The sequence below is a fragment of the Serinus canaria genome, chromosome 7, assembly GCF_022539315.1.
Source record: "Serinus canaria isolate serCan28SL12 chromosome 7, serCan2020, whole genome shotgun sequence".
Taxonomy (NCBI): Eukaryota; Metazoa; Chordata; class Aves; order Passeriformes; family Fringillidae; genus Serinus; species Serinus canaria.
The window spans coordinates 5,801,727-5,828,051 of NC_066321.1; the positions used below are offsets into that span (position 1 = coordinate 5,801,727).

The 26,325-nt window shown below is 39.5% G+C and overlaps 1 protein-coding gene across 1 annotated transcript in view; it reads right to left on the minus strand.

Annotated features, from left to right (window-relative positions):
- Nucleotides 1-26,325, minus strand: part of THSD7B (thrombospondin type 1 domain containing 7B) — a 297,684-nt gene that overhangs the window by 93,899 nt on the left and 177,460 nt on the right. Inside the window, exon 14 of the mRNA XM_030241847.2 lies at nucleotides 1,741-1,935. Within this exon, the coding sequence (XP_030097707.2) occupies nucleotides 1,741-1,935 (195 nt within the window). The remainder of the gene's footprint in view (nucleotides 1-1,740; nucleotides 1,936-26,325) is intronic.

A 26,325-nucleotide genomic window follows, 5' to 3' on the forward strand; every position in this document is an offset into this window, starting at 1 on the left:
ACTTACAGAGAGGTGAAATGCAAATGGATAAAGGTCTCTTAATATCACAAAATACTTTTGAAAATAGCATTTTCCTTAATCTTTGATTTCCTGCAGATGAGATTTTTTTCAAGACTTTTGTCTACCTCTATTTTTCAAGAAGCATTTATGCCAGTACAAGTTGGTGCCTGTCTCACTGAGTTCCCCTTTTGAGAGGGGGCCAAACCAAAGCCAGTGTCTGATCTGGGTGTCCCTTGCTGCTCTCTGGGGCATTGTCTTATCCCCACCTGGGACACTCACTGCATGTTCACCACTTGCTTTTCAGGACACCTTCACTGGCCATGGGCTGAGACCACGAGCTCCAACCTGGCACGAAAAACGGAACCCCGCAAAGTTGGATGGGGAGATTGGTGGTGGTTGGTCACAAATGCAGTGCAGGTGAGGAGACAAACCAACAGAACCTGGGCATTACAAACCATTTTTACTTGAGCAGATCTCCATCTGATGTAGAACAGAGTAAGAAAGGGGATAGGTAGGGCTGTACTGTTTGGTAACTTGCACAATGCTCTCAAAGAAAAACCGATTTAGAACTACCTGTAAGCAATTACTCATTATTCTTTAAATATTTTTTCTAAGATCAAGCACCTATTATTTTGCTGGGGATCAAGCATTTCTCCTACTATGAACATGCAGGCACTGGTATAGAGAACACTTTAGAATATGCTCTTTGCCAGAAACTACGAGCATTGTATAATACTGGGGTTTTATGTGAAAAAGAAATCTTTATCCTTTAATGAGCCACACTGACAAATGGCAGTTTGAAACCAAATGTGTGCTGTAATTGTTAGTTAGTAAAACACACAGAACATTACAGCAGTTACAAATGGGGTAAGAAGACAGCCATGCAGCCAAGGACAAGTGAGTAAAGGAGGAAGGAGCAGTGGTGGCCACCACATTTTGCTGCCCTTCAGGTCCCAGCTTTTATCTCAGCAGATATTCTTACAGCAATTTTAGCACTCTACTCCACAGTCAAAATCTTTGAAGTTTCACCCCTATTAAAGGAGCAAAATCAAGCCAGGTACATATTAGCTCTCAAACACAACACAGAAACATGAAAAGATGTGAGTGTTGAGAAGAACAATAACAGCAAATTTCTTGTAAACCATGTAAGCACAGTATAATTCTTTTTTACTTAACTGGGCACGTGGGGGAAGACAAGTCCCAGCAAAACATGCAGTTCCAAACTATTCATGTTAAGGAGTTTTAAAGCATTCAAATAACATAATAACAAACCTCGACAGCAAGTATGGAAGACTGATCCATCAATTGGTTTGAACTGGTGAGTTTAATGAACACATGTAAAAGATCAAACAAAGCTGCTCTAATGGTACTGGGTTTTCTTTATTCATGGTATTAATTTGCCCTGTTGAACTGGGGCACACTGCTGAGCACAAAACTCTCAGTTTTAAACTTCCTCCAGAAAATCACACCGATTTGTACTCCTGTGTATGTATTTTCTGCATGCTCCCCAGATTAATAGGTCAGATAAACTTGCACATTGCCTGGTCACTTTTTCATTTGGTTTACATCTAAAACCTTTCCACCTGTTCTGCACTGCTCTTATACTGGAATGTGTATAAGGCTGGCAATGATCAGTTCCAGCTGAAAAAGCAATTAAGGATGTTCTGTCTGGATTTTCCCACCACTCCAACACTGCAAGGCCATTATTCCCAATCAGACAAATATTGTAAAAGATTATACCTGTGAGCGAGCGCCTCCTGCTCCTGGCTGTGTCACAGTCAGAGGAACAGGCTGTGAATTTAGACCAGGGGGTGAAAGTGCAGTCATCCTTGCAGGGAATGAGGCACTCCTGGACCAGGGCTGGCATCGCTCCTGCCCACCGCACGCAGTCCCCGACGGCGGCAGAGCCCCCTTGCTCCGACAGGCACGTCACAGCTGCAAGCAAGGGCACAGAAAGACTTATGTTCTCATATATATATATTGCATTACACTCTGGGCAGTCAGTCCTGCTGCTCTGTGTGAGATTGTCTCCCCTGGATTAACTGGATAAAGCTGATTTGGTTTTAGGGCATTGTTCACGTGTCACTCAGCGACTGAAGCTTCACAAAACCATAAAGACACTTTCTTATTTGACCAGTGTGTTATCTAAATGATGATACAAAGTCAATATTCTCAAGGAGGAAGTCATTTTAAAGGTTGTGGGGACACTTTAACCAATGATACATTGTACAACCAAGCAAGAAAATAGGTAACACTGTGGCCATGTGCCAGAAAATATATTTGGTCGAGGCCGGGATTCACAAACTGCCGTGCGCTCGCTAGCCATGGAATTGAAACTGCTTTAAAGTGGTAAAAAAAAAAAAAAGCCCCTAAAAACCATAAGAGAAAGCTTCTTTTTCCAAAACCATCATTTTTTTTTCATATTTCAGATGACAGGAATGACTGAGGAGATGCTACAGCTAAATGCTTTGTTCAGCAAGGTGTAAGTACCAGGTCTGGCCCCTCCACACTGAGCTCCCTAAATATTGTGATACCTCTCATATTCTCCCACTTTGTCTGTTGTCCTTTTTTAGAACTAATAATTAATTTTTCACAGTGGTTATTGGTACTGTATAGCCATGACAGAGAACAAAAGTATTTAATGTATGAATCTGAGTCACAGGAAACCTAGGATAAAACTTGCTAAATTCAGTGAATTAATAGTAAGTAATTATAATAAATAAAAATAGCCTGCACATCATGGAGTCTTTCATTTCATCAGTAACAATTAATTCTCATAAAACTTCCAAGATTATAGGCTTTTTATATCCTCCAGTGTAGGTTAAACAAAGCAAAGGCAGGTCATGACTTGATTAAGGTAATAAACTCAGGGACAGAGTAATGAACTGAATTTGGCCATGAGACTTTAGTCATGTTGGGCTCTCTGATTCTAGGCAAGTCCACACATTGTATCATAAACCTACTAAGGATGAAGTTATTTAACACAGATTTTATTACTTAACTTTAACAACCTGTGATATTATTTTACGACAATTGCTAAATAATTCAGGTTTTTGAGGCTGCATATATTTTCCTTGTTGCCGGCATTTAATGTGAGTAGGAGTGCATGAAAAGGTAAAAACAACTCTGTTTTCTTACAGTTAAAGGATTTACTGGGGTGTAACTCTGCAATGAATACACATGATTTTTTGGGTTTTAACTAACTATAGCACTGTATGGGAGAAAGGAATGGGTTAGCAATCACCTGGAAATAAAAAAACATCTTATTAAAATGTAACTAGATTCTATGGAAAAAAATCAGCATTTTGAAGAGCATGCAAAAGGCAAGCAATTGTTAAACATCTCTTTAGACTGAAGTGACAGCAAATCAGCATATTAATAACCACCTCTAAATTGCTGATCCTTGCCTTTCACTTCCAGTGCTGTGACCCTTTCCAGCCCCCAACTCCAGCTGGGAGCCTGGGAGCCCTCCCCTCCTCACTACAGGACAGAGGTCACTGCTCCATGTGGGGACATGGCGTAATTGCCCTCTTCAGGAAGGTTAAACAAGTGAGAGACTCTGGTGCCCAAGGTCTGTGCAGCCTCATTACCTTCAGCAAGGACACCCCAGGTTTGGCCAGACAGCTGTGACCACATGAGGGGTGGCCAAGGAGATGCAGAGCATGTCCTCAGCATCACGACGGCGGCTGGCAGGGACATGAACGCCATCCTCCACTGCCAGCCCCACGCAGCAGGAACTGTGATTCCAGAGCAAACCCCCCCACTGCAATGCTCACTGGGAGCTGCCAGAAAAGCACAGCTCATTCCTGACACTATTAATGATGTCAGGACAAGTGATGGGAGTTCTAGGTATCAATGTTAAACCAGACACCCCACTGCTGTGATCAGTTATTGTCTAACAGCCCCAACAGTCTAACCAAGTTCTGCACAAACAGCCACAATTTTAAGTATATAATTCAAATAATTCACCAAGTTCACTGTGGCTATTTGGATGCTAAAATAGATCTATATATATATAACGACATATGAAGTCAGGGTAAATATTTGACAGAGATTATGGAGCTTAAAGAAATCACTGACAATGGAAACATGAGAGAGGGAAGTTGAATTAAAATAACATATAATATAGTGGATTAGATACATATGAGCATGGAAATAAGAAGGGGGCTGAACAAATATTTAATGTATACTCTGATAAGAGAAACAGCACCTAAAGGAGGGAAGGAGGAGAAGGCTACACACTTTAAAATCTGGCTTGAGGTGAGCTGCATGAACTGCTAAAATAAACAGAATGATAAATTAAAACCCATTAGGGCATTCTAACAGATTTGAAAGGGGCAGGCAGAAAGCAGCAGAGATGATGGACCCAACTCCAGCTGTTCCATCAGGAACCAATCCACTCAATTTCTGCTTCCTGCAAACTTCCCAGTTTACTTAGCTTTAACTTCTGAGAGAAAAATATTTTCATATACAGGCACTTCTGGTAAGAGAATGAGAGAAATTTGTTTTCAGTGAACCTTCAGGAAAGTAAAATTATTTATCCTCTGTGGTTTCGAACTACTGATTGGTTTGGCTCATATGTGGTTTATGCTGCATAAAAATATTTCCCCTTAATCCTCAGTTCTGTCACAATGGTTTTAAATAAACTCATACTGCAAAGCTATTTCTGTTATGTCAACATTTCTTTTGTTTTTTCAAGCGGGATACCCCCAGAGAGCAAATGCAGTCCATTTGCAGTCCTATGCACAGAGAAAAAAAATCAGAGTAACAAATCCATCCTAGGCATAATGTGTGATTTCTACCATCTCTAAAGCATTTAAAATGGACACAAACATATGACTAAAACTGCTAATAATTGGACACTTCCAGATAAAGGCTTTCAAATTAAAATATTCATTCCCACCAAGAGAGGAAATGCAGGATTTCCTCTTGAACTCCTATTATTTTTTATTACCACCAGTCAACCCTAGCAAACTGGAATTAAATACTTGGGGCCAAACTATGGCATGGCATTTATGGCATTTTAATGCAATTCCACTGATATAAAAAGAACTGCTGTCACAAAAAACATAAAAACCAAAACACTTTCTCTTGTAATGATAACCATGAGATCATGAATTAAAATGAAAGGTAGCCAGGTTTAAAAGGAAAAAAAAAACCAAACTTTTTTTTCAGGGAAGGGCTGGAATTGTTTAACAGATTGCATGGATGCACCTGTGAAGGTGCCAACACAACATAGCAATTAATATGAGCAATGAAAATAGCTGCAGATGCAACTGCTTTGCTTCAAGGCTTAAGTCAAGTGTTAAATGTAGAGCTTGGGGAGCAAATTTCCCTTTCTGCTGCTACAAGGCCCTGCCAGGAGACTGAGCAAGGACTGCTAAGGGGATATTCAGTATGACAGTCTCTGTCTTCTGGCTTTGCATTCCCACCCACAAGAGTGTGTCTGTGTGCCAGCATCTCAGCATATGGCACACACAAGCATATGGGAGCTACATTCTGTAACTACATTTCTCCTAAATTGAAAGTAAATAACAGACACTTCTCCTATAAACTTTTAGATGGTGAAATCAAATGTTTGCACACTGTCAGATTGCAGAGGCACTGAAGGCATCCTTGGATGATGTTACATCATTACCAAAGCAGGGTGTCAGCATCAAACTGAGGGGACTCAGGTGCTCTCAGGTGCTCGTGCCTGACTTAAGAGCATTGGAGATGATCCTAAGTAAAGGAATTGTACAGAGAAAGAAAGAGTACAGGCACAGCACTGCCTCCAATAAGGAAACATAACATAAATTTAATTCCTCTTAAGTAAAAATCCAATTACAGACAGCCTCTGTAATCATATTCATTTACCAAAGTTACAATCAATTCTCCTTTAAAAATGCATTCCAACAGATTCCAAAGGGTAAAAAGCTAAAGACTGAGAGTATCAACTATGAACCAGTAAAATTATATTGTACCATGGCACTTTCAATTTGGGAAAAGTAAATTAGTGTTTTCAAAACTCTGGAATTAAATGTCATTAGAACATCTGAAAACCATGACTGATAACTCCAGGAAGGTACACTCAGGCCAAACACTAAAACTAAAGCTATGCAGTAGTGCAAATGAAATGACTGGAATTAGTACAGGAACAACAGGATGAGCTATGAGGCTAGACAAGAGCTTTAATGCCAAGAGGCATTAAAGGCAAAATAAGGTCATAATCTTCCCTGTCTTCAAATTCTAAGAATTGTTGAAAAATCAAAGCCAGCATGTAAAGTCAAAGCAATTATTTTAATACAGCTGTTTACCCTCTTGTTCAGAGAAAGCCTCACTTCTGTTGCATAATAATTCTTGGTAACCCTCAGTGTAATGAGATAACACATCATTGCTTACACATATCACTACTAGTAAGTGAAAAAGAAGTTAAGAGATAACATATTAGAAAATTAAAGAATAAAATACCATAAGGGTCTAGACTTGCTTACTCTTAGTCCCATAACTCATGATGACCACATTTATTTTCTGTATTGATGCTTCTTCATACTTACAAGTTTCTTCAGAATCCCAGGTGGAACATTTACACTATTATTGGTATGTTAATGCAACCCCTAATTATAGCAGGCCAGAAGCAGACAGAATAGAAGACATAAAATAAGGCTCAGCTGAGACTCAGGTTGAAGTTTCAAGTCCTGATTCTATAAGGACATAAATATACACTCAACTCCATCCCTGTGGCAGCCCCCTTGCATGGCAGCACTCCCTGCCACGAAGTGTGTCCAAAGTCTGGACTTACAGAACACACCATAGGATAACCATTAAAAGTAAGTCTGAGGAAAAGAACAGATGATGCCAGCAAGGACATCATAGACACAAATCTCATACAAATAACTGAGGAAGAGCTGGGACACCTAGTTATTCAGCAAGAAAACTGTCTCTGAGGTCACCAGTTTCTCATCCTGTAATTATTAATGATATTGACAGAAGTGCTAAAGGGCTGACAAATGCCACCACGCAAACAGAGCACTGAATAAACACAGATCCCAAGCAACAGGCTCTATAAACAAACAAGGGGAGCCCGAGATGAGCTTGGGATGCAATAAAGATGGTAAATACCAACTGAAAGATAAAGGAAAGCAACTGAAATGATTTGCATGAAAAGGGGTCAGGGAAGAAATGGGCAGAAAAGTCAGGTGCAGAGCATCAGCATGGAGAAGACATTGGAATGGGAAAGGGGAGAAGTTTGGGATAGAATTAGAAAGGAGGGAAAAACAGCATGCAAAACTGTGAACATCCTTCTCAAGCTAAAGGCCCATGTTGTGGCTGCTCTTTAGGCTGGTTCGTCTCTGCAGCCTTTCCACAGTAAGATGTGCATGGGGTTAATGCAGGCACAGAAGCCTCAGAAGGAGTTCCAGCTGCAGCTGAGGGCCAGCGTGGTGGGAGGGCACCTCCAGCACCATTTAATTCCTTCAACTGGACTCACCTCTCTTCCATCTTAAACAACCCCTTAGAGTGCAATTTTAATTTGATATTCAAGGATGGGGTGATCAATTATTTGGTTTGGAATACAGGATCTGAACTGCTGTAAGAGCTGAGCTACACATGTCAACTTTGCCCAGCTGTGTGACTTGAGGTTTTATTTTTCCTCATCTGTGAATCACAACTGCCCACTGTTTGAGGAGGGGCAGGAGAGAAGTACATTGCTGTAAAGCCCATTCCTCCTCCCACCCACACACTGAATGCAGAACACAGGATTGATACATTAATGTTGAGCACTGTTTTTATACAAGTGTTTTCATATTCTAAGTGGTTCAGACTCTGCCTGGCCAGGAAGGCAAAATAGTATGAGTTTTTAATGTTTCAAATTTACTTTGTCCAGAGAATAGCTGCAATCTGAGTGCTTCTACATTATGCAATCAGTCTAAAGAATCTTTCACAATTTTTCCCTTTTCTCCCAAACATTATTAAAGGTTTAGAATTGCTTTTACTTTCATTTTCTATTAAAATCAATGGAAGTGCATTAGATGATTAATGATAGAAATTACACTCCTTTCAGAGAACATAAAATACAAAAACATGTTAATTTTTTTCCTCTTTCTGTGGCCCACAATTACCAAAATTACTCGAGTTCAATTTCTTTGTAGTGCCTATCATCAAGTTATATTTAAGATGAATTATTTATTGCACAATTTGAAAATAAGACTAAGCCATCCTGCTATAAATACATGCATTGAGATGACAGTAAATACAGAGAATCAAATATGCCAAATAACACGAGAGAGAGAGAGAAAATGGAAAACAAACACAACATTACAGTATTTCTAGTAACTCATGCTGGAAAATTACTCAGCTGATTAAGCAAGCACTGACTTCCTTTGCAGTGAATCACAGATACTAAATCCAGAACAACACAAACACACCCACATATTCACAACTGCTCCAACATTAGATTTAAAATATGATGGTCCTCAAGGCTTGAATCCACCTTTCCTCCCCAGCTCCCCATTCCCCAGCTCTGGCTCTTCTCGTTTTGGTATTCCAAACTCACACTGCTCTTGCCCCCTCGCTGAGGACCAGGAGCTAAAGCTAGTGGGACATCCACAGGCCCTTCAACAGCTTTTCAACTCGTCCTAATCTACATTCACCTCATGGAAACTGCTCTCCAAGTTTTCTAAAATACCAGTGGATTTTGTATATATGGTCCTGCATAAAACTTTCCACTCTAACTATCACTTTTCTACCGTAAAAAATAGATAAGAATACTAAATGCTTTGAGGTCTGAAGTCTGGCTACTCATCTCCAGTCTAAAACTGATAATGCAACTGAAATTACTTTGACTGAAACTAATAAAAACGCATACTCAAATAATTCATGTTATCTAAATTAAGTATCTTTCAGCCATCATACAATATTGTCCACCTCATGAGAGAAAAATAAAGATACTGGACTTGAGATTCAAGGGTCAGCACAGGGTAAGTACAGTAAAGACACTGTATTTAGATTAAAGGTAACAGAGGCATTGAGAATGTGAAAGAGAATGTGAAAAATTTCCCTCCCACAGCCTTGAAAAATGAAATGTTTGAGTTTTCAGGAGATTTACCCAGTGGGAAACCTAAATACGCAGATTGGAATCCCAGGAAGAGCAAAGTCCCACTCTGATGTGTGGGAGTTCCATACATATATACATAATATGTAAATTATCCATCCAGAATGGCTTTTCCTACTTTTTCCCCAACATTCCTACATTCCTACTGTGCAGGCGAAAAGCGTTTTTTGGAAACCCTATGTCAGGGAATCCATTCTGTATCAGGAAAAAAAAACAAAAAAAGAAGAAAAACAAAACCAAGACACCCAAATCCCCCAGGAGAGACAAACAGTCCAAGAAGGCTGTATTTCTAAACTGGGCATACAAAAGACCCTGATTTAAATAAGTATTTCCTGGCTCATGCTAAATGAACTTTGTGTGTGAATCAAGCAGATCCAATAGCTTTGCCTCTTAAAAATAATAAAAATAATTACACCCATCTTCCTTCAGGTTTGCTGTTCAGACCATTCTCACTGCCAGTACATTCCTTTTTTCTCTTCTCTTTTGAAGCTAACAGATCTAAAGGGACTATTTGTTTTTTCCTTCTAGTCTCTTAAAAACAAGGCAGAAGATCAGAGAAGATGCAAAGGGAGTTGTCTTACAGGACTTTGTGATTTTCATGCAATGATCTTCTCTTCCTTTCTTATGAGCAGAAAAAAAAGAAACATTTCTTATTTGGCTTCTGCTATTAATCTTAAATTTTCACTGAGTTGTTGTAATTGGGGGGGTAATAAAGCAGATTGCATTACTGCTGAAACAATGGGAAAACTCACAATTATTTGAATAGGAAAATGACAAATCCTTTTATATTTTTTTTAATGATTCTTCTATGAATAAAGCATTTGTTTGCAAGCACTTGTTTCTAAAAAATTACACAATCCAAACACTGATCACAATAAGATCATGTCTATTCATGTATAGCATTTGGACACAGAAAGTTCTCTATCATGATTCCTTTACCATTGGTACAGATAATATAATTGATTGCTTACTTAAATGAAAAAAAAAGCAATTAAATGCAAAAAAGAAAAAAAAAAGAAAATACGATAGAGCATAAATTGCATCAGACCTAGAAATAGTTTCCACCCTGCTGAAAGATTATTAGGATTAGTAATCTTCATTCCAGGCAAATACAGCCTGGGACACTGCACTGTGCTGCATTTTCCTTTATTACAGTCTTTCCAGTACAAATCATTTTAATCTTGGCTATAATAAATCACCAGTTAGACTCTCAGTTTATACCCTCTTTTCACCTGTGAAGTTTTGTTCACCTTTGTTGGAGCTCAGAGCAGTTTCTCCCATAAAATTGCTCTCTGTGTGAATCTTTTTGATGCAGAAGGTTTCTGCCAACTGTCATTACAAGATCAGAGGTTCAAATTGAGGAGCACTTAAAAGCTGGGGAAGGTCATCTTTGGAAATTAAATTGGAATAAAATTTCCTAGAAGTGGAGGTGGCTATTCACACTGTGCCACTGCAAAAACAGCAGACCCACATTTACCTCACATGCTCATTTGAGAGTGGCTGGGCCACAAGGATTTATCATCAGCTTCCACCTCCTGTAAGAGCAGAAATTCCCCTCCCAGCCCTGTCCACACCCAGCAGCTGCAGGGGCTGTGCTCCCCTCTGGAGAGGCAGGACCCAGCCAGGGAGGGCATCACTCAGGAGCAGACCTGAGGCTGCCTCAGTGACCCGAAGCCCAAAGGAACATCTGACCCTTCCTTCCCTGAAGAGGGAACAAATTCTATCTCCAATCACGCCCAGCACTATCACGACCCTTAAAAACAAGGGAACATAACCAGAGGGACTTCCAAAATTTCCCAAAGTGGTAATTATTTCTCCCACTTTAGTATAAGTTATTTAGGAAACAAAATTCAATGCAAAACCAGCTGAATACTTTGAAAATCCATCAAGATTCACGTCACACTTCCTTTTCAGAAGTGAGAACTGATATTTGGAATTTTAACTGTGTATTTCAAAGAAACAGTAAATAGCAGCTTTTTAATTCATCAAAAGCACAGAGGAAAGGGAACTTTCCATACAAATGTGCTGTACTTGGGAGAACAACTCTTGCTGTTGCTATAATGAAAATATAAATACAGCATAGCAGGAATTCATAGTAATTTGTTTCTATGAGCAAGTTTGACATGGCACAGGCAAATAAATTCAGATTGTACAGCTACACAGAAGTGAGACATTCTCTGAGCTACTGCTCTGGCATTTTGCCTTTCCTCCATCATTCACTGCATCAGACCTTTGTCTCAATTTCTCTCTAAACCTTTGTCTTGTCCTGTCAGAAGGCCCACGCTCCAGGGTTATATCTTATCAGTTAATTAACTTTTAGAATGGAAACGCAGCAAAAATGACTATATAAACTTTTGCTCATATATATCAAAGCCACTGTCAACCAGTGTGGTTCCTGTGTACCTAATCCAGGAGACTTATAATAAAATCTCATCTTGCATTTACAGCCTGAGGCAATACTAGGTCTTGCAGAGAGAAATGCGAAGTGATGAGGTTTAGTAGAGCAATAACGTTGCTCAACAGTTTAAATATTGGTCTAGCTACTGAACTTTATGCCAGGAGGTTCTGGCATTACATTATTAAATGCCAGTATTTCATTCACGGTCCTCACCTACTCAGAATAATGCATAATTCATTTCAGGAAAAAAAAATCTTGCCATTTAAGACATTTTTTCTTCCCCCACCACTCCCTCATGAAAACCCCTTGAATGTAACACTACTTTTCAACTGATCAAGGCAGCACTAATGGGGAAGTATGGAGATTGTGTGTGTGTATAATATATAGGTTCTTCACTGCAAATTAATGAACAATTTAGCAACAACATATTTGAAGAAAACCATTGCCTTCATTCAGGTCTATAAGGTTGGTGCCAACAAGGAATAAAGAAAAATTGATTAAGCTGGAAAGTTTGAATCAACAAATAAGGCAGAGGAAGATCCTCGGAGGCAACTTTGATTTTTATTTTACTGACTCTCCACCTCACATCAGCAGAACTCACTGCTGTGTACTGAGAAAAAAAAGGGTAAGAAAGAATTCATCAAGAGCCAGTTTTTGAAAATAATTTTGCCCACAGTTCAAAATTTCAGTGAAAAACCCAGCAGTGGAAAGGATGAAACACAGAAAAAGAATAAAGAATCTGAATGGAAACTGGAGCCTGACAGGCTGGGAGTATCCAGCAGTCCCTTGTTCAACTCCAAGTGCATCTCTTCCACCCAGAGAGGATCACACCCTCAAGCTCCTGACTCCTGTCCTTCCAGAAAAGTTGTGTGATCTGGCATCAAGATATACAGATACACATCTTATAATTTACTGCCATTCTTGATTTTTTAAATTTATTTTTTAAGGGCATTGTGAAATAGGATTATTAAGATGCTTTCTAAAGAAAGTTTCACCAAGATCAGTTTTTGAAAGTCAAGAAAACTTATCATTTTGTTTCAATAAAATGCAAGAGAACACACTGCAAGATTACCATATCAGTACTTTTGATTTACTCACCTTTTCAACACGAAGACAGGCAATTCCCATTTATAACTTTATTCCAAAGCTGTGACCTTGACTTCTACCAAAAGTTCAGTTGCATGGGTATTAGTTTTGAGGCAAGACGAAGGAAGAAAGGAGTTCTCCCAGATAAGATCATAAACTGTCAGCTACAGTTTATGAAATACAACTGTTTCAAATAGATGATCTGATTTAATATATGCTGACTGTCAATTCAAAAATTATGACTCAGTCATTACGTAGCATGGTGACTACAGAGCCTGAATTACTTTTTTGTCTCATAAAGCATTAGGTGTGTGAACCAAAGACATCCTCATAGCCTTCCATGTAAGGTTCCAAAGTAAAAGAATAATCCTAAATTAAATTAAATACCATATATTGAATGTGTATGGTTAATATATACAAATTTGGACTTTGTCTAAAGTAAAGAAAAGGCATCAAAAGTACTGTTGGTAGAGTTACTGATTACATCAATATGAAAAAAAGTTTTTCTCTAGTTGTTGAAAATCATAAAGGAATCCATAAAATGGCTATTTTAACGAATAACCCACTGTCCTAGGTATTCATGCAACTGTAAAAATACAGTGAAATTTAAAAAAAACCCACCCCAAACCCCATTATCTCCTGGGAGTGATGAGAACTGTGCACTTGTATAAACCACATACACAGGATGTAATCTCTTTCTCTGCTCAACTCAGTAAATGCAATTTTTTCTAATAAAAGGAAAAAAAGATGAGCTACCAACACTGATGTGTCTATCAATAAATGAGAAATCTTGATGAAACTCCCATGTTTTCCAATAGAGTAAAAACACAAAAAAAACCAGAGATTCATTTGGTGCTTTGAAAAGATTCTTGTATCCTACATATAACAACAGCTTGTTTTGCAGTGTTACATAAACTTATTCCAAAAAACATAAGTGTTCACTGGAAGTGAAGACATGGGTTACATCTAAGTTAAAAGATATAAGATTGGTTGTGTCATAGCAAAAGCATGAGCAAAGATTGTGAAGAAGTTAGGAAATGTTTAACTCTCTAATGCTAATCTACCTTTCTATTGGATATGTTTAAAATGCAGTTTAAGACACTTTCCATTACAGCTACAGTGAGAGCCTTCAGCAACAACCTCAAACAAGCACATTATATAGAATCACCTCCCAAAATCAAATTATTCTTTATCAACCAAAAATCTGCTACACCTACAAAAACACTGAATAAACAGCAAACAGTCACCTGCTACCAGAGTTAAACAACTCTTCTCAGAGCAACTTACTGGAGGAAATAAAAAGGTGGGACCCAATTTTTGTGCCCCACAGGCTGTCCAATGTACCCACATTGTGAAATACAGGCAGTGCCAGGTGAGACACCCAAATCCCTCTCCCAAACTGTGATGGCTCCTCCATCATCTTCACATCACAGTTCATCTCAGATAACTAAGGTGGCACAATATGAACATATTTACTTAAAAACAGACTGAAAATTTTTACACAGTTATCACACTAACATGTATTTTGGGGTGAAACTATGTTGCAGCCAATATTTAACAGGTTCACAATTCACATGACTGGAATAGTAACAAAAGGGGGTATAGCACTTCTGTAAGGGCATGTAAATTATGGTGAAAAGTATTTTGTCTATTAATTTTACTTCTTTTCCATCTTTGAAACAGTTTATAGAGAATGACTGGTAAAATTTGGTGTGTCAGGGTGGAAACAGAGTAAATTCCACTCAGCACAGAGCATAAGCCATGAGCAGGAACCAATGGGGAACAGCTATGATGAGCAGGTAGACAAACACATTCATATAAACATATTTGCATTAAAACTAAGTATGGCATGCTGGAAAGCTGGGCTGGCAGGGAAAAGAAAACTGAAGAAAGGTACAGCTCAGAAAAAAAAGAGAAAAACCAAAGTGAAAGCTCTCCTGTGACGGAATGGGCACAACCACAGTGGGGATAATGTGGAGTATGAGAGATCAGCTGAGCTCAGCCAAAAGATATTCACTGCCCTTGGAACTACAACAACAACAAAAAAGGTGAAAATTAGGTCAGGTTCCTGTGGATTAGCAGAAGGCTGCAGCACAAACATGCAAAATCAGTATTAGCAATGGGCATTAAAGGTAACAAAGGATCTTCCTGCAAATGTCCTGGAAAAAGCCAGATACCCTCCACTGTGCCACTCACCCCCTGGAAACCTGGCCCAGGCTCTCACCACCCTTCCCAGGCCACTCCTGGGAGTGGATTTTCTTACAGGAAAAGGGCTGTCAAGGATAAACCAGCTATTCCAAAAAGTGTCTGCTCTAATGCATCCTGGCTCTAGCAAACTTAGAGGAACAGATCTTGATGTGTCAGAGGTGAACATCAGCTTATTTTTGACTTGCTCAAAAACACTGGAACAAATAATCATCCAACAGGGACACCTATACCAAAAAAAGGAAAAAAATTAAATACATCAACTTTCTCTCTGCACTAGGCTGATGGACACAGTGAAACTAAAAGAACAATAGCCTTATTTTAGAATAGTTTGTTTCCTTGAGGACAAAACTCCTAAAAATGCTCAGCACTGTGAATCCTAAATGACTTCCTTAGTAATTAAATTACACTGCACCAAAAAGCACATGCCTTCAGGAGCTTGATTTGGATGTGCACACTCTAACCAGGAGTAACTGGGTATGCAAAGACTGGGTGGAGTTGACATAAAAACCCATAGAATGCTTAGCACTAAAGAAAACCTCTGAAATGGAATACAGCCTTTTGCTTTATGATAATCTCTGACTATTCACCACTGGTTTATTACAGAATTTTGTTATTGTATCTGAATACAATTTGATTTTATGAGATCTTAAATATTACCTTTATAAACATTTCATGGGATGTTGACTCTCTATTTGCAAATTGCTTATTTGCTTATTGTATCTGTTCATTGATGCCACTGCAATAGCTTATTTTTGCATTAGCTTCTTTGTTGAGTCTAGTTTATCTTCTGAGCAAACCCTGAGACAAAATTTTTAATAAGAAATCCTTAAAAAAAAAAAGATATAACTGTAACTGGTAAAGACATTTTCCCTTATGGTGTTCTGTTTGCAGCATAATTCAATCAGGGTGTTTATGCCAGTTAACTGGTATTTCAAGAAAGTACTTTGTTTATCATTTAATCAATTTGATTTGAGCAACCAAGAAAGATTTTTTAATAGTAAGCTAAATTCGGTTCACTCCTCCTGCAACTTTACCCAAGTTTCAGACTTCTGCTCAATACTCTCCACACATAATTTCTTTTGCTTCTGCCATTCTGACTGTGCAAACTCCACAGCAATAAAAACCTGTGGCTGAATTCCATCTACAGAACACATTAACTCGTTTGCAAGTAACGGAAGATGACGATGACTGCACTGGGAGAAAATACAACAGGATCATTGGGCTCCCCTCATCAACCTATTTGACAGCTGTGCTCGTGTCCCATCACTTATTCCACTGCAAGCCTGAACATTTACATTCCACAAAGCATATAATCAAATTTTATTCAAATACAGCCTGAGAACTAAGTGTATTTAACTTCTGGAAACACATTAGGTGATTATTTCATTCATAGTAAAAATGTAATACTTGCAAAACCACAGAACTAACTGCAAACTGCTAATATGTTTCATTATTATTAAGTCTGCCCCTTGGAAACACCAGCAATTAGGGTCAAATGAAACTCAATAATCCCACATTTCTTTCATGGTTGTCTCCAGTATTTACAGTTACCTGTGAAATTCATCTAACAAGGAAAGGCATCTTTGAAAGGCTCCAGATAAGACAATTTGAGACATTTTGCCGTGTTTCTCATCAAAGTATTTAAAATTACAAAGTTTATGCTTTTATATCAGATTTGCAGAGAATTAACATTTAAATAAGCTTTAAAAAAGGGCCAGATATATAATCTAAACCCAAAAATTAATAAAAAACCAGCCATCTTCCTATAAACGCTACAATTAATCATTGTGATGAACAGAGAGGAAGCAATCCATCTAGCCATGCCATAGAGCTGATGTAGCTCTTCTTTTCACACATCACACAAGTTAATTATAATGAGCAGATGTGCTTAGATTACAGGAAAATTTGTACTCCATGAAACCAGGCACTGAAGGTATGTATTTAGCTATGAAGCACAAATTTGTCTCTGTGTGTTTGGAGGTTTGCTCACATGCAACTACATCAGCAACGTGGCTTGCACAAAACCCATCCAATCCCACAGGATTGAGTTCAGCACTGCTTTTTGTGTTCTCCACTAAGTAAACACTGCAAAAAGGTTCTGAAAAAGCATCTACTGGTCAAAGCAACTCGTCACCAACAGGGCAGCTCTGATCTGTCCTGATGCCTTGTGAAGGCTGACCTAGAACAGAGACTAGACAGAGCTAAAGGATAAACTAGGGATTGATTAGAAGGCCTCAATGGATGCACCTTGGGCAGCACAAGAGCCCAGACAGGGCTACACCCCAGGTGAACCCAAAATGGTCACAAAATGTCTGACCGGTCATGGGGTCTCTCACTTTTATAAGATCTGATCCATTTGCATATTGGAGCTAATTATCCAATTATAGCTTTAGGTTATGAAGTCCCACCCTTGTTTTTCTCTCTTCAGCCCACACTGTTTGTGCTCTTGGGCCTGAGATTTGGATCATTTGTCCTTGGTCCCCAGTTAGAGAAAGAATTGTTTTGTCTCCCTACTCTGTGAAGAGAGCTCACTGTCCCCTAATATGAAATTCAGAAGTACACACTAAAGCAGTACAGAATCTGAAAAATATAAAAGCTGAAACCTGAGGCATCAGTCCCACAAATTCTCCACTGTGCCCTGAACACGGAATGTCTGTGACCACATCCTGTGTTCTGGGGTTAAAATGCAACAGCAGAGATAATCGCCCAAATGCCCTCAAGAGTTCATGTCTGCATTAGCTGCTCACTTCTGCAGGCCTACTTATGCTTGATTTTTCTCAAATGCTGTTAAGTGCCTATTATGAAGCTGCCCTCCAGGAGCACAAGGAATAAATAAGTGGCTGCAAAGGCCCGTGCTCAGAGAGGGCAGTGGCTGGGGAAGGCCACGTGTCCCAGCCGTGGCTGGAGCGCTGCCCGGCACGTCCGGCATCCCCCGAGGATGCGCTGATCTCCTTCACCCTGAATTAAACAAAGGCTGAAGTAGATGGCCTTGGACAAGCCTATCACATTTTAATAGCTTGGTAAGATCCCCTCATACTGCATACCTCGAGTTCAGGCACTTCCTCTGCATACACAAAGACCTGGATAAAAACTTAGATACAAAAAGTTGATATCTAAAAGACAGCAGGAAAGATATAACTTCAATCACCTTGGGGCACATCAAAGACAACAAATATATGATTGCAGGGCTGAAAATTCAGTGAACTGTCAGAAAGAAACAATAGTACCGACCTGAATTGATCAGAAAAGCAGTAAAAAGTAACATTCCCTACAAGGCTTCACATCCAGGATCCAAATTTAACACTACAAAATACTCTGCTTCAGGAGAACTCTATCAAATACCAGAATACATTATTCAAAACTTTCCTTATTTCACAAAGCCAATATCAGCAATCCTTTAATAAATGATACAAGCACCTGGTAAAACCAGCAGCTGCCAGCAAAAAAATTGACTTTAGAAAAATCTTTGTTAGAAGGTGACATATTTTTCATTACTATCTATTGCCATCAAGGTATAGAGATGGCTTTTTCTTCTGTAGTAATTTTATTCCAGGGGAATTCCAATTTTTGGATGAAGTTCCACTTGATTTATTATAAAGAAAGAAAACGGAATCTTCTCCTGAGTCTCTTCAGAACCAAATTGATGACAATAAGGGAAGTGGAGAAGGGTTGTTTCCAACAGGAAAAATGTTTGGAAGTATTACTACTGCAATCATCAGATTCAGTTTAGAAAGTGTCAAACACACCACTCAGAATTTTTAATATTTCTGAACATATTTAGAAACTGTGCCAGCAGAAAGGAGCACCACTGGACACCCAAAGCAAATGTAATATCGACCAGTTCACAGACACCTGCTGTATTCTCACAAGTGCAAGCACTTCATAAGCATCCCTGTCACTTCCAGTTACTGTTCTGTCACTTTAGTGCACCTGTTTGAAAGACAGATGCTGGGAATTTTGAAAGACAGTTTGATTCAAGGTTATTCATTTATTCTGAAATTGAAAACTCATGTCTAAAACCTCTACTGCAGACATAAAGCAATTGGAGTAACATTAATATACAAATTCAGAGTCAACAAACATGACATCAGGATTCCTTTTACACCTTTGTGGCATGACACTTCAAAAATTCTGGTGCTTGAAGATTCATGGTAAGCCATATTGATGAGCTTTGCCATTTAGGATGCTAATATTCACAGTGAGTATTAGTTCTTAATTATTGAAAGGAACTTTACTCAATAATTTCCAATACGAAGTGCTTTCTAAGTAATGCAGAAAAAGGGAAAATGCAAACTGAAACTTTTATCGTGTTCCTCTGAAGGAAATTCCCCAGACAGGTCAAACCTTGGGAGTCTGACAACAATATATGCTATAAATCAAACTCTGCATTCCTTTCAACATCCCTATTTTCCTTTCACCAACAGCTGGGTTTGTTTGTTGATTTGTTTTTCTGTTTGTTGGTTTGGGTTTTTGTTCAGGGTTTTTGGGGGGGAGGATGTTTGCTTGTTTGGGTTTGTTGTTTTGTTTTCTTCCCAGGAGGTAAGAGGGGGAAGACAAAACAATTGACAGAGTCCTTGAATGTTTCATTGATTTAAACAGGATCAGCATTTCAACCCAGTATTGCCTACATCTCAGATTAAACCCCGTTGGTTCTACCATACTGTAAGAATAAACAACTGGTCTTCATTCCTCCAATTAATGGCTTTGGAACGTCTCACAAGCTGATAATCCACTTGACTGAAACCATTATGGACAAGCAAGAGGTTATTTGGCTTAAGACTGCGAAAGTAACATCTCTAGTGTTTTCCTGACAACTAAGAGTATATAAAAGCTTTTAATAAACTGGCTTATTTTTGGTCATGCTTCAAGCTTTCCTATTTAAAATGTCTATTTGAAGAAAAGTTCTCTTAAGGTCATTTCCAAGAGAACCTGGATCTTATCCTGCTCAGTTCAGATGAATTTTTAACAATTTCCCTATGAACCACAGCGGCTTTGGCATGAATTGTCTTTGGAGTTGTAAACAGCACAACTGTGACATACAGGAAATTAAAATTTTATAAAAGCAAAAGTAGATTTAAATCAGTACTGAATGAGCCTGCCTGCACATGGAGAGGTGAACAAGAGGGATGTGAAACTGTTATATAAAATAACAAACAAAAAGGGAGACCAACCAGGACACAAATACGTCAAGAACAAAGGATGATTCAATTAGATTGAAAATCATCAAAACTGAAATAGTTTGCTCACAGCAGGGTTACCCCATTGAACTGAGGTATGCCAGACACACACAGGGGCCAAAAACCAGCAATAAAAATGAGCTCATTTAAAATATTAAGGATTAGAAACTTTCATGTTTCAGGCTCTAAGTGAAGAAAACAGAGTTTTAGGATGAAATGGCTCCTGTATTTCTGATAAAGAGCCCACAGAAGACTGTGTGAACAGGTCTGCTTACAACCCACCCATGGCCACAGAAGAGATTGCTGCTCTAGCCTGTAACATCCTCTGCACAAACCATGACGTGTCACCACCCAGGCTTACTGCTCACAGAAGATTAATTTCTCAGGATTTGTGTGCAAAGTCTGAATCAACTGCTCATAACTAGGATTTTAAATCACTGGAAGCTAGTGGTAAAAACAAGTCATAATTGAGAGGGCCTGTCTCCAGTTTGAGGAAGAGATTGTTCTTCATTATGTCTCTCATTATGCCTTTCATCCTCCTGAGTAAGTCTCAGCATAGTTTGGATCTCTTTGGACCTCTTTCATCTACTATACTCTGTTTAATGACAATCCATCATTTAAAAAAGGACCCCAAAAACGACTTTTGCCAACGATACTTGCTTAGATCATACAGACTCCACACTAGATAAAAGAAATCTTGGGAGGACCAAAGAGAGCTGAACTTAATCAGAGGGATGAAAGACAAAATGAAAATCTATCTACCCTTACATTTAAAAAAGGAGTTTCCTTCAGATAAGATGATCTCAACTCTCTCCCTCTGTGCCTGTTAAATATGGTGTGAGCACTGTCAGATCCTGTGGGACTTTTATGACTGAGATGCTCCAGCAATTCCTGTAAATTGTACACATTTGTATGGTGCTGTCTGAGGTGACCGGGCCACTTCCTATTGATCCAAAACCCTTTTTCCCCCCCTTCTTCCCTCCTTCCTCCTAATCAAGGCAGAAATACACAGCCTGGCAAGCTTTGATGTCCCTCTGCTTTACTTCTCATTATTTTGATCTTTTAACAATCCCTCTGTTGGTACATGCCCTTAGTGTACATTTTCAGGGATCGTGCCTTCTGGCTTCAAAAGACCGTTCTACTTGATTAAGGCTTTTTATTCCTTTCCCCCAGAAAACAAATGCTCTGTGTGGCACTAAGAGGCTGATATTTGTTTTGTTTTTCAGATAGGAACAGTATATAGTTCAGCTAGAGAGCCTGCTCATTCCCTTCTGCAGAGTGGAATATACTGTCCTGGTTTTGAAGGAAATCAAATACATGTAATTTATCTGATGCAGTCTTCATCATCTTTATTTTACGGAAAGTCTACAGATCATTGAGTTGCCTTTGGATAAAATGCTGCACTGTAGATTGCTGTCAGGACAAATTCTCTAAGAGTCTCCTCAATTTTTATGTTGCTGGCATAAGGCTACAGTGACAGAAATGACTCAGAGTCTCTCCTGCTATTAGTTCACGTCTATAAAGTAATGTCTTGCCAATTCTCCTCCTGCCTATGAAATACTCTAAGAGCAGCTGTACCTGAGGTGGAAGCTGGGCAGACCCAAGCTGAAATATAGTTTTAAGTGTCCTCTGATGCCTGCTGACATCCCCCATTAAAAACAGGAGGGCAGTCCACCATCACTCTTCTGTGAATAACCTGTCACTGGCAAACCAGTATCAATCTTTCTTCCCCTTGTCCTATCAACTCACACCCAAAGAAAGAAAAATTGATCTAGGGGAACATATTACCTGGAAGATCAGTGGGATGTAATACAATATGAGGACAAATTTCCATGTCCCACTGCAATGCCCAGCTGCAGATTCCAGCCATGCACATTAGCACAGACACCTCTGCTACAGTACCAGGTTTTAAGAAATTTGCCCAGGATGATTTCTATGAAAAAAGGTGATTTTATTTCTCATAAATTAAACTACAGGAATATCAAAGGCAGCCAAAATGCTCAGAGAGACTGGTCCACTATACCTCACTATAGCCTCATCTGTACCCCTCCCCTCCCCTCCTGCTCCCAGCCAATTCTAATGCTACAAAACTGAAAATTAATCCCATGGAAAATTTGTCTGGGAGAGGATATCTTCCTCATTCCACTGGTGCAGGGAAGGCTAAGAATGCAAACATATATGCATGCATGATATTAGTATGGCATTTTTGTCTTCTCAATTTTTCCTTGTTTTCCCCTTTGTGAAACACTGACACACATTTCTGCATGAAGCAAATCTATTGTCAAATCTACAGTTAAAAACAGACCAAAGTTTATATGCAAACTGACAGAAATCTGACACAAGCAATCTGGACTCGTGTAATCCCACATCCATACTGCAGTGATCATTCTCTCCATCTCCTGTGTGCAGATATACACAGTTCACTGAGAATGAAGATTAGTTTCAAATGCAAAACCAAGGGTAAAGTTTCATTAAGCTCAAGAGATTTTAATTTGTTCAGTGCTATTCACTAGAGGTAGACTCCTAAATACTTAATTTCTTTCTGTTAATGAAATTTGGATATTTTGAAAAAAAAAAGGTTTCTAATCTGTTCTGAATCTATTGGCAAACCAGGAATTGGAATTACTCAAGAGAAAGCTCTGGTGTTTTTACCTGACCTTAATTGTTTGTCATTACTTATAGTGGCAGAAGGTGTTATGGAACAAAAATAAAAGGGAGGATTGCCTGAAAAATACATTCTGTTTTATGAAACAGAAGAATAAGTTTCAGGAACTTGGAGATGCGAAGGAAAAATAAGCAAAACATAATTTTATGATGGGTGTTTTCTCACCACAGGATAATGCCAGATATAAGTCTGAATTCCAGACCTTTCTCTACAGTACTGCTGCCCACCTTTCTACACTGCAAGTGCTGCATTTGATATTTTGTTCTTTAACGAAAATTTGACTTTTCTGATTTCAGAGTATGCTCAAATTCATCCAACATGTATTTCTAGTCTGGGCTTCAAAGTACTCAATTTGCAGTTACCCAGATGTGTTACAGATGTGCTCTCTAGTTCATCATCCACACTGTTAGTGACAGCACTGATGGCAGTCCAGGCTGCCTGTCCCCTGTGGGAAGCTGTCAGGATGTGATCAGAAGCCATCTGAAACAGCCTTCTTGACTGACTGCAAATAGCTGATAACAGAGTTTGGATTGGGTTTTTTCAACAAGTTGCACAACCAGCTCGCCCTGCATTTCTCTAGGTCACACTTTGGTCCTGCACATGGGAGGGTGTCACGTGGGACGGGACTCGATGTCTTCCTGAAGTTAAGGAATATTATCTGTGCTGCTTTTCACTGACCTTATTGCCTGACCTCCAGCCCACTGCCTTGTCAAGGAAAGAAATCAGATTATCAAAAAACAAGAACAGTGAATCAATTCTGATTTGGCTGTTTCTTACCCCCCTCATACTCTCCGTCTGTTTTTAAGCTAAAAATGGCATTATCAGCAAGAAGAGGTAAACAATGCAACACATCTTTGTGAATTTGCAATATGATGTAGAGTAATTGTATCTGTAAAGTGCTGGTGAAGCCCTGGGCAGGCATGGCTGATAAACAGACCAAGGCTCTTCATTCTGGAAAGGCAATCTCCTTCCTGAGCCTCAGTGTCATCCTAGACAAAGTCTGCTTCACATTCTTTTCAAATGTATCACGAACAAGACTCAGCTCCTGACTTGTAATCATTTTCCCCCTCAATTATTTGCTCCCAATGCCACCAGCTGCCAGCAGGTGTCTTCTAGACCAGGACTCTGGATGGGACCACTCAAGTTCAGCTCTGTTTGTGTCCATCTAAGTCCTGTTACAACCTAGACTAGAACCACCAGGAAAAACACTGACCAACAAATGAACACCCAGCATCCCTCAGATTAAGGCTCAAGGTGCCATTGTCCTACCTGCCCTACCTGCTTCCTAATACTGGAGGGAGCTGCTGATGACAGGTAAGCTACTGTCAGCTGGACAGATTGACACAGGACTGCACCAAGAGCCCTGCTCAAAAAACATCATCAGCAAACAGAAGCAGTTGAGTTTCTGCCACGTTTACTTATCATAATTGCATTCCTTGTAAACTTCAGGTTATCACATTGCCTTCAGCCTTAAAATTGTCACAAGATTCTAATATGTACCTCCTGAAATTGGTAATTCTGTGCAAAAGCATTCTGCAACTCAAATCACATTGATGTGTTCATTTAGCTAATCAGCAGTTTTATTAACTATCTACAAAACAGAAAATAAGAACTGTTGGGTGACTTATGAGCAAAAAAAAAGAGTAACACTGATGCTTTTTTGATGGCACATCTCATTATAAAGAGGTTACCATAAAATAATTGCAAGAAAAACAACAAGACTATACATGGCTATTATACTGAGTTACTGGTGGAAAATACATGAGATAATATAGCCAAAGGATGCCTGTTTGAAATATTTCTGTAGATACAATCTTAACAGGCTATATCTAAACTCATCCTTTCATCTTGCTTAATATGATGCATTAACTTGGTCACTATTAGACTTGTGATCACAGTACTGTCTATCTTTTATATAAGACTTCACTGGAACTATCACTGTATGTAGACACACTCAGGAAACTTGGATAGCAGATTGTTACCATTTTTTTCTTATGATGATAAGCTCTTGGTCTGAATCAGCCTAAAACCAGTCTTGTCTGTAATGTCCCTACAGAAAGCTCCAGAGCAAGAGCCAGAAACCTGCATTGAAGGAATTTTAAATTGCCCAAGTCTGGTGCTGCCTGCATCCCACGTTTTCACTGTCAATTCATACATCAACTTTCCAACTGTAACAGATTATATTTAACACAAACCATCTTAGCAAAATCCATGTGGTGTGAATTTACAACCCAGCTGAAACAGGAAAGGAAATATATCCTGTGTGGTCTGACAGTAGAGCAACCAAAAGAAATACACCCCAGAGATGTTCAATGGGGCTGTCCAGGATTGATCCACCCCATGACCTCTGGTGAGACAGGGAGAGTTCTGTTCTCCAAAGCTAAGGAACAGCTTCTTATTACTGCATTGGTGAGCGTGCATTGTTGTTTTCCTGTACATAAATCAATAAACTATCTCTAAAAATATTTCCCACTCTCTGTCACAGCATTTCAGTATTCTTGAGATGGGGAGCTACAGCTCTGAGAAGGACTTACTGTCTCATTAAGAGGGGGAAATATGGTCAAACACTCCAAATGAATCAAAGCAAAGTGGCAGGAGCAGGAGAAATAAGACATGGCATTTTCCATTGCTGCAGCTTCTCCTTGCTTTTGGAAAGCAACTTGTTTTTTCATAATCATGTTTTCAGTGTATTTCCAGGACCAGTTTTTAAAGCAGAGTCTCATTAGACCCATCTGGTCTTTAATACGTGTCTGTTTACACCACCAATGGTGTTTGAAGCAACCTTCAAAGACACTTGCTTAAAACAGGCTTTCCATCCACTAATTAAACCTGAACAATCCCTTGTAATGAGCAACACATTTTTTTCAAAAAATTGTGTGTGTCCCAGGTAGCTCTTCATGTCAGCACTGAAAGGAGAGGTCATTCCTGAAGGATCCTCCATCACAAATATCCAAAACGAGGGAAGTCACCAAACAGCACCTGAAGAAGCAGCAATTCTCATGAAACCATGGAATGGTCTGAATTGGAAACCATCCTGCTCATCTCCTTCCACCCCTGCCATGGGCAAGGACACCTTCCACTGTCCCAGGGTTGATCTCTGAACACTTCAGAGATGGGGGCATCTACAACTTCTCTGGGCATCCTGTGCCAGGGCCCAACCACTCTCAAAGGAAAGACTTCCTTCCAACTCTACTTTTTGTCAGTTTAAAGCCATTCCCCCTTGCCCTATCACTCCACACCCTCTCCAGCTCTCTTGAAGCCCCTTCAGGGCACTGCAAGGGGCTCCAACATCTCCCTGGAGCCTTCTCATCTCCAGGCTGAACAACCCCAGCTTTCAGCCTGCCTTGAGTCTTCTGAGCATCTCTGTTGTTTCCCACATCCTTCTCATGTTCAGGACCCCAGAGCTGGATGCAGAGCTCCAAGTGGGGTCTCAGAGTGGGCAGAGGGGCAGAATCCCATCCCTCATCTGCTGCCCACACTGCTTTGGATGCAGCCCAGAGATGGCAATGTGCACCTGAAGCCCAGAACAGGGTGTTCTGGGCTTCAGGTGCACATTGCCATCTCTGAGCTTCTCATCAACCAACACTCCCAAGTCCTTCTTCCCAGGGCTGCTCTCAATCCATGCTTCACCCAGCCTGTATTTCTGCTTGGGATTGCCCTCACCCCTGAGCAGGACCTTTTCTCACAGTCTTGACACCTC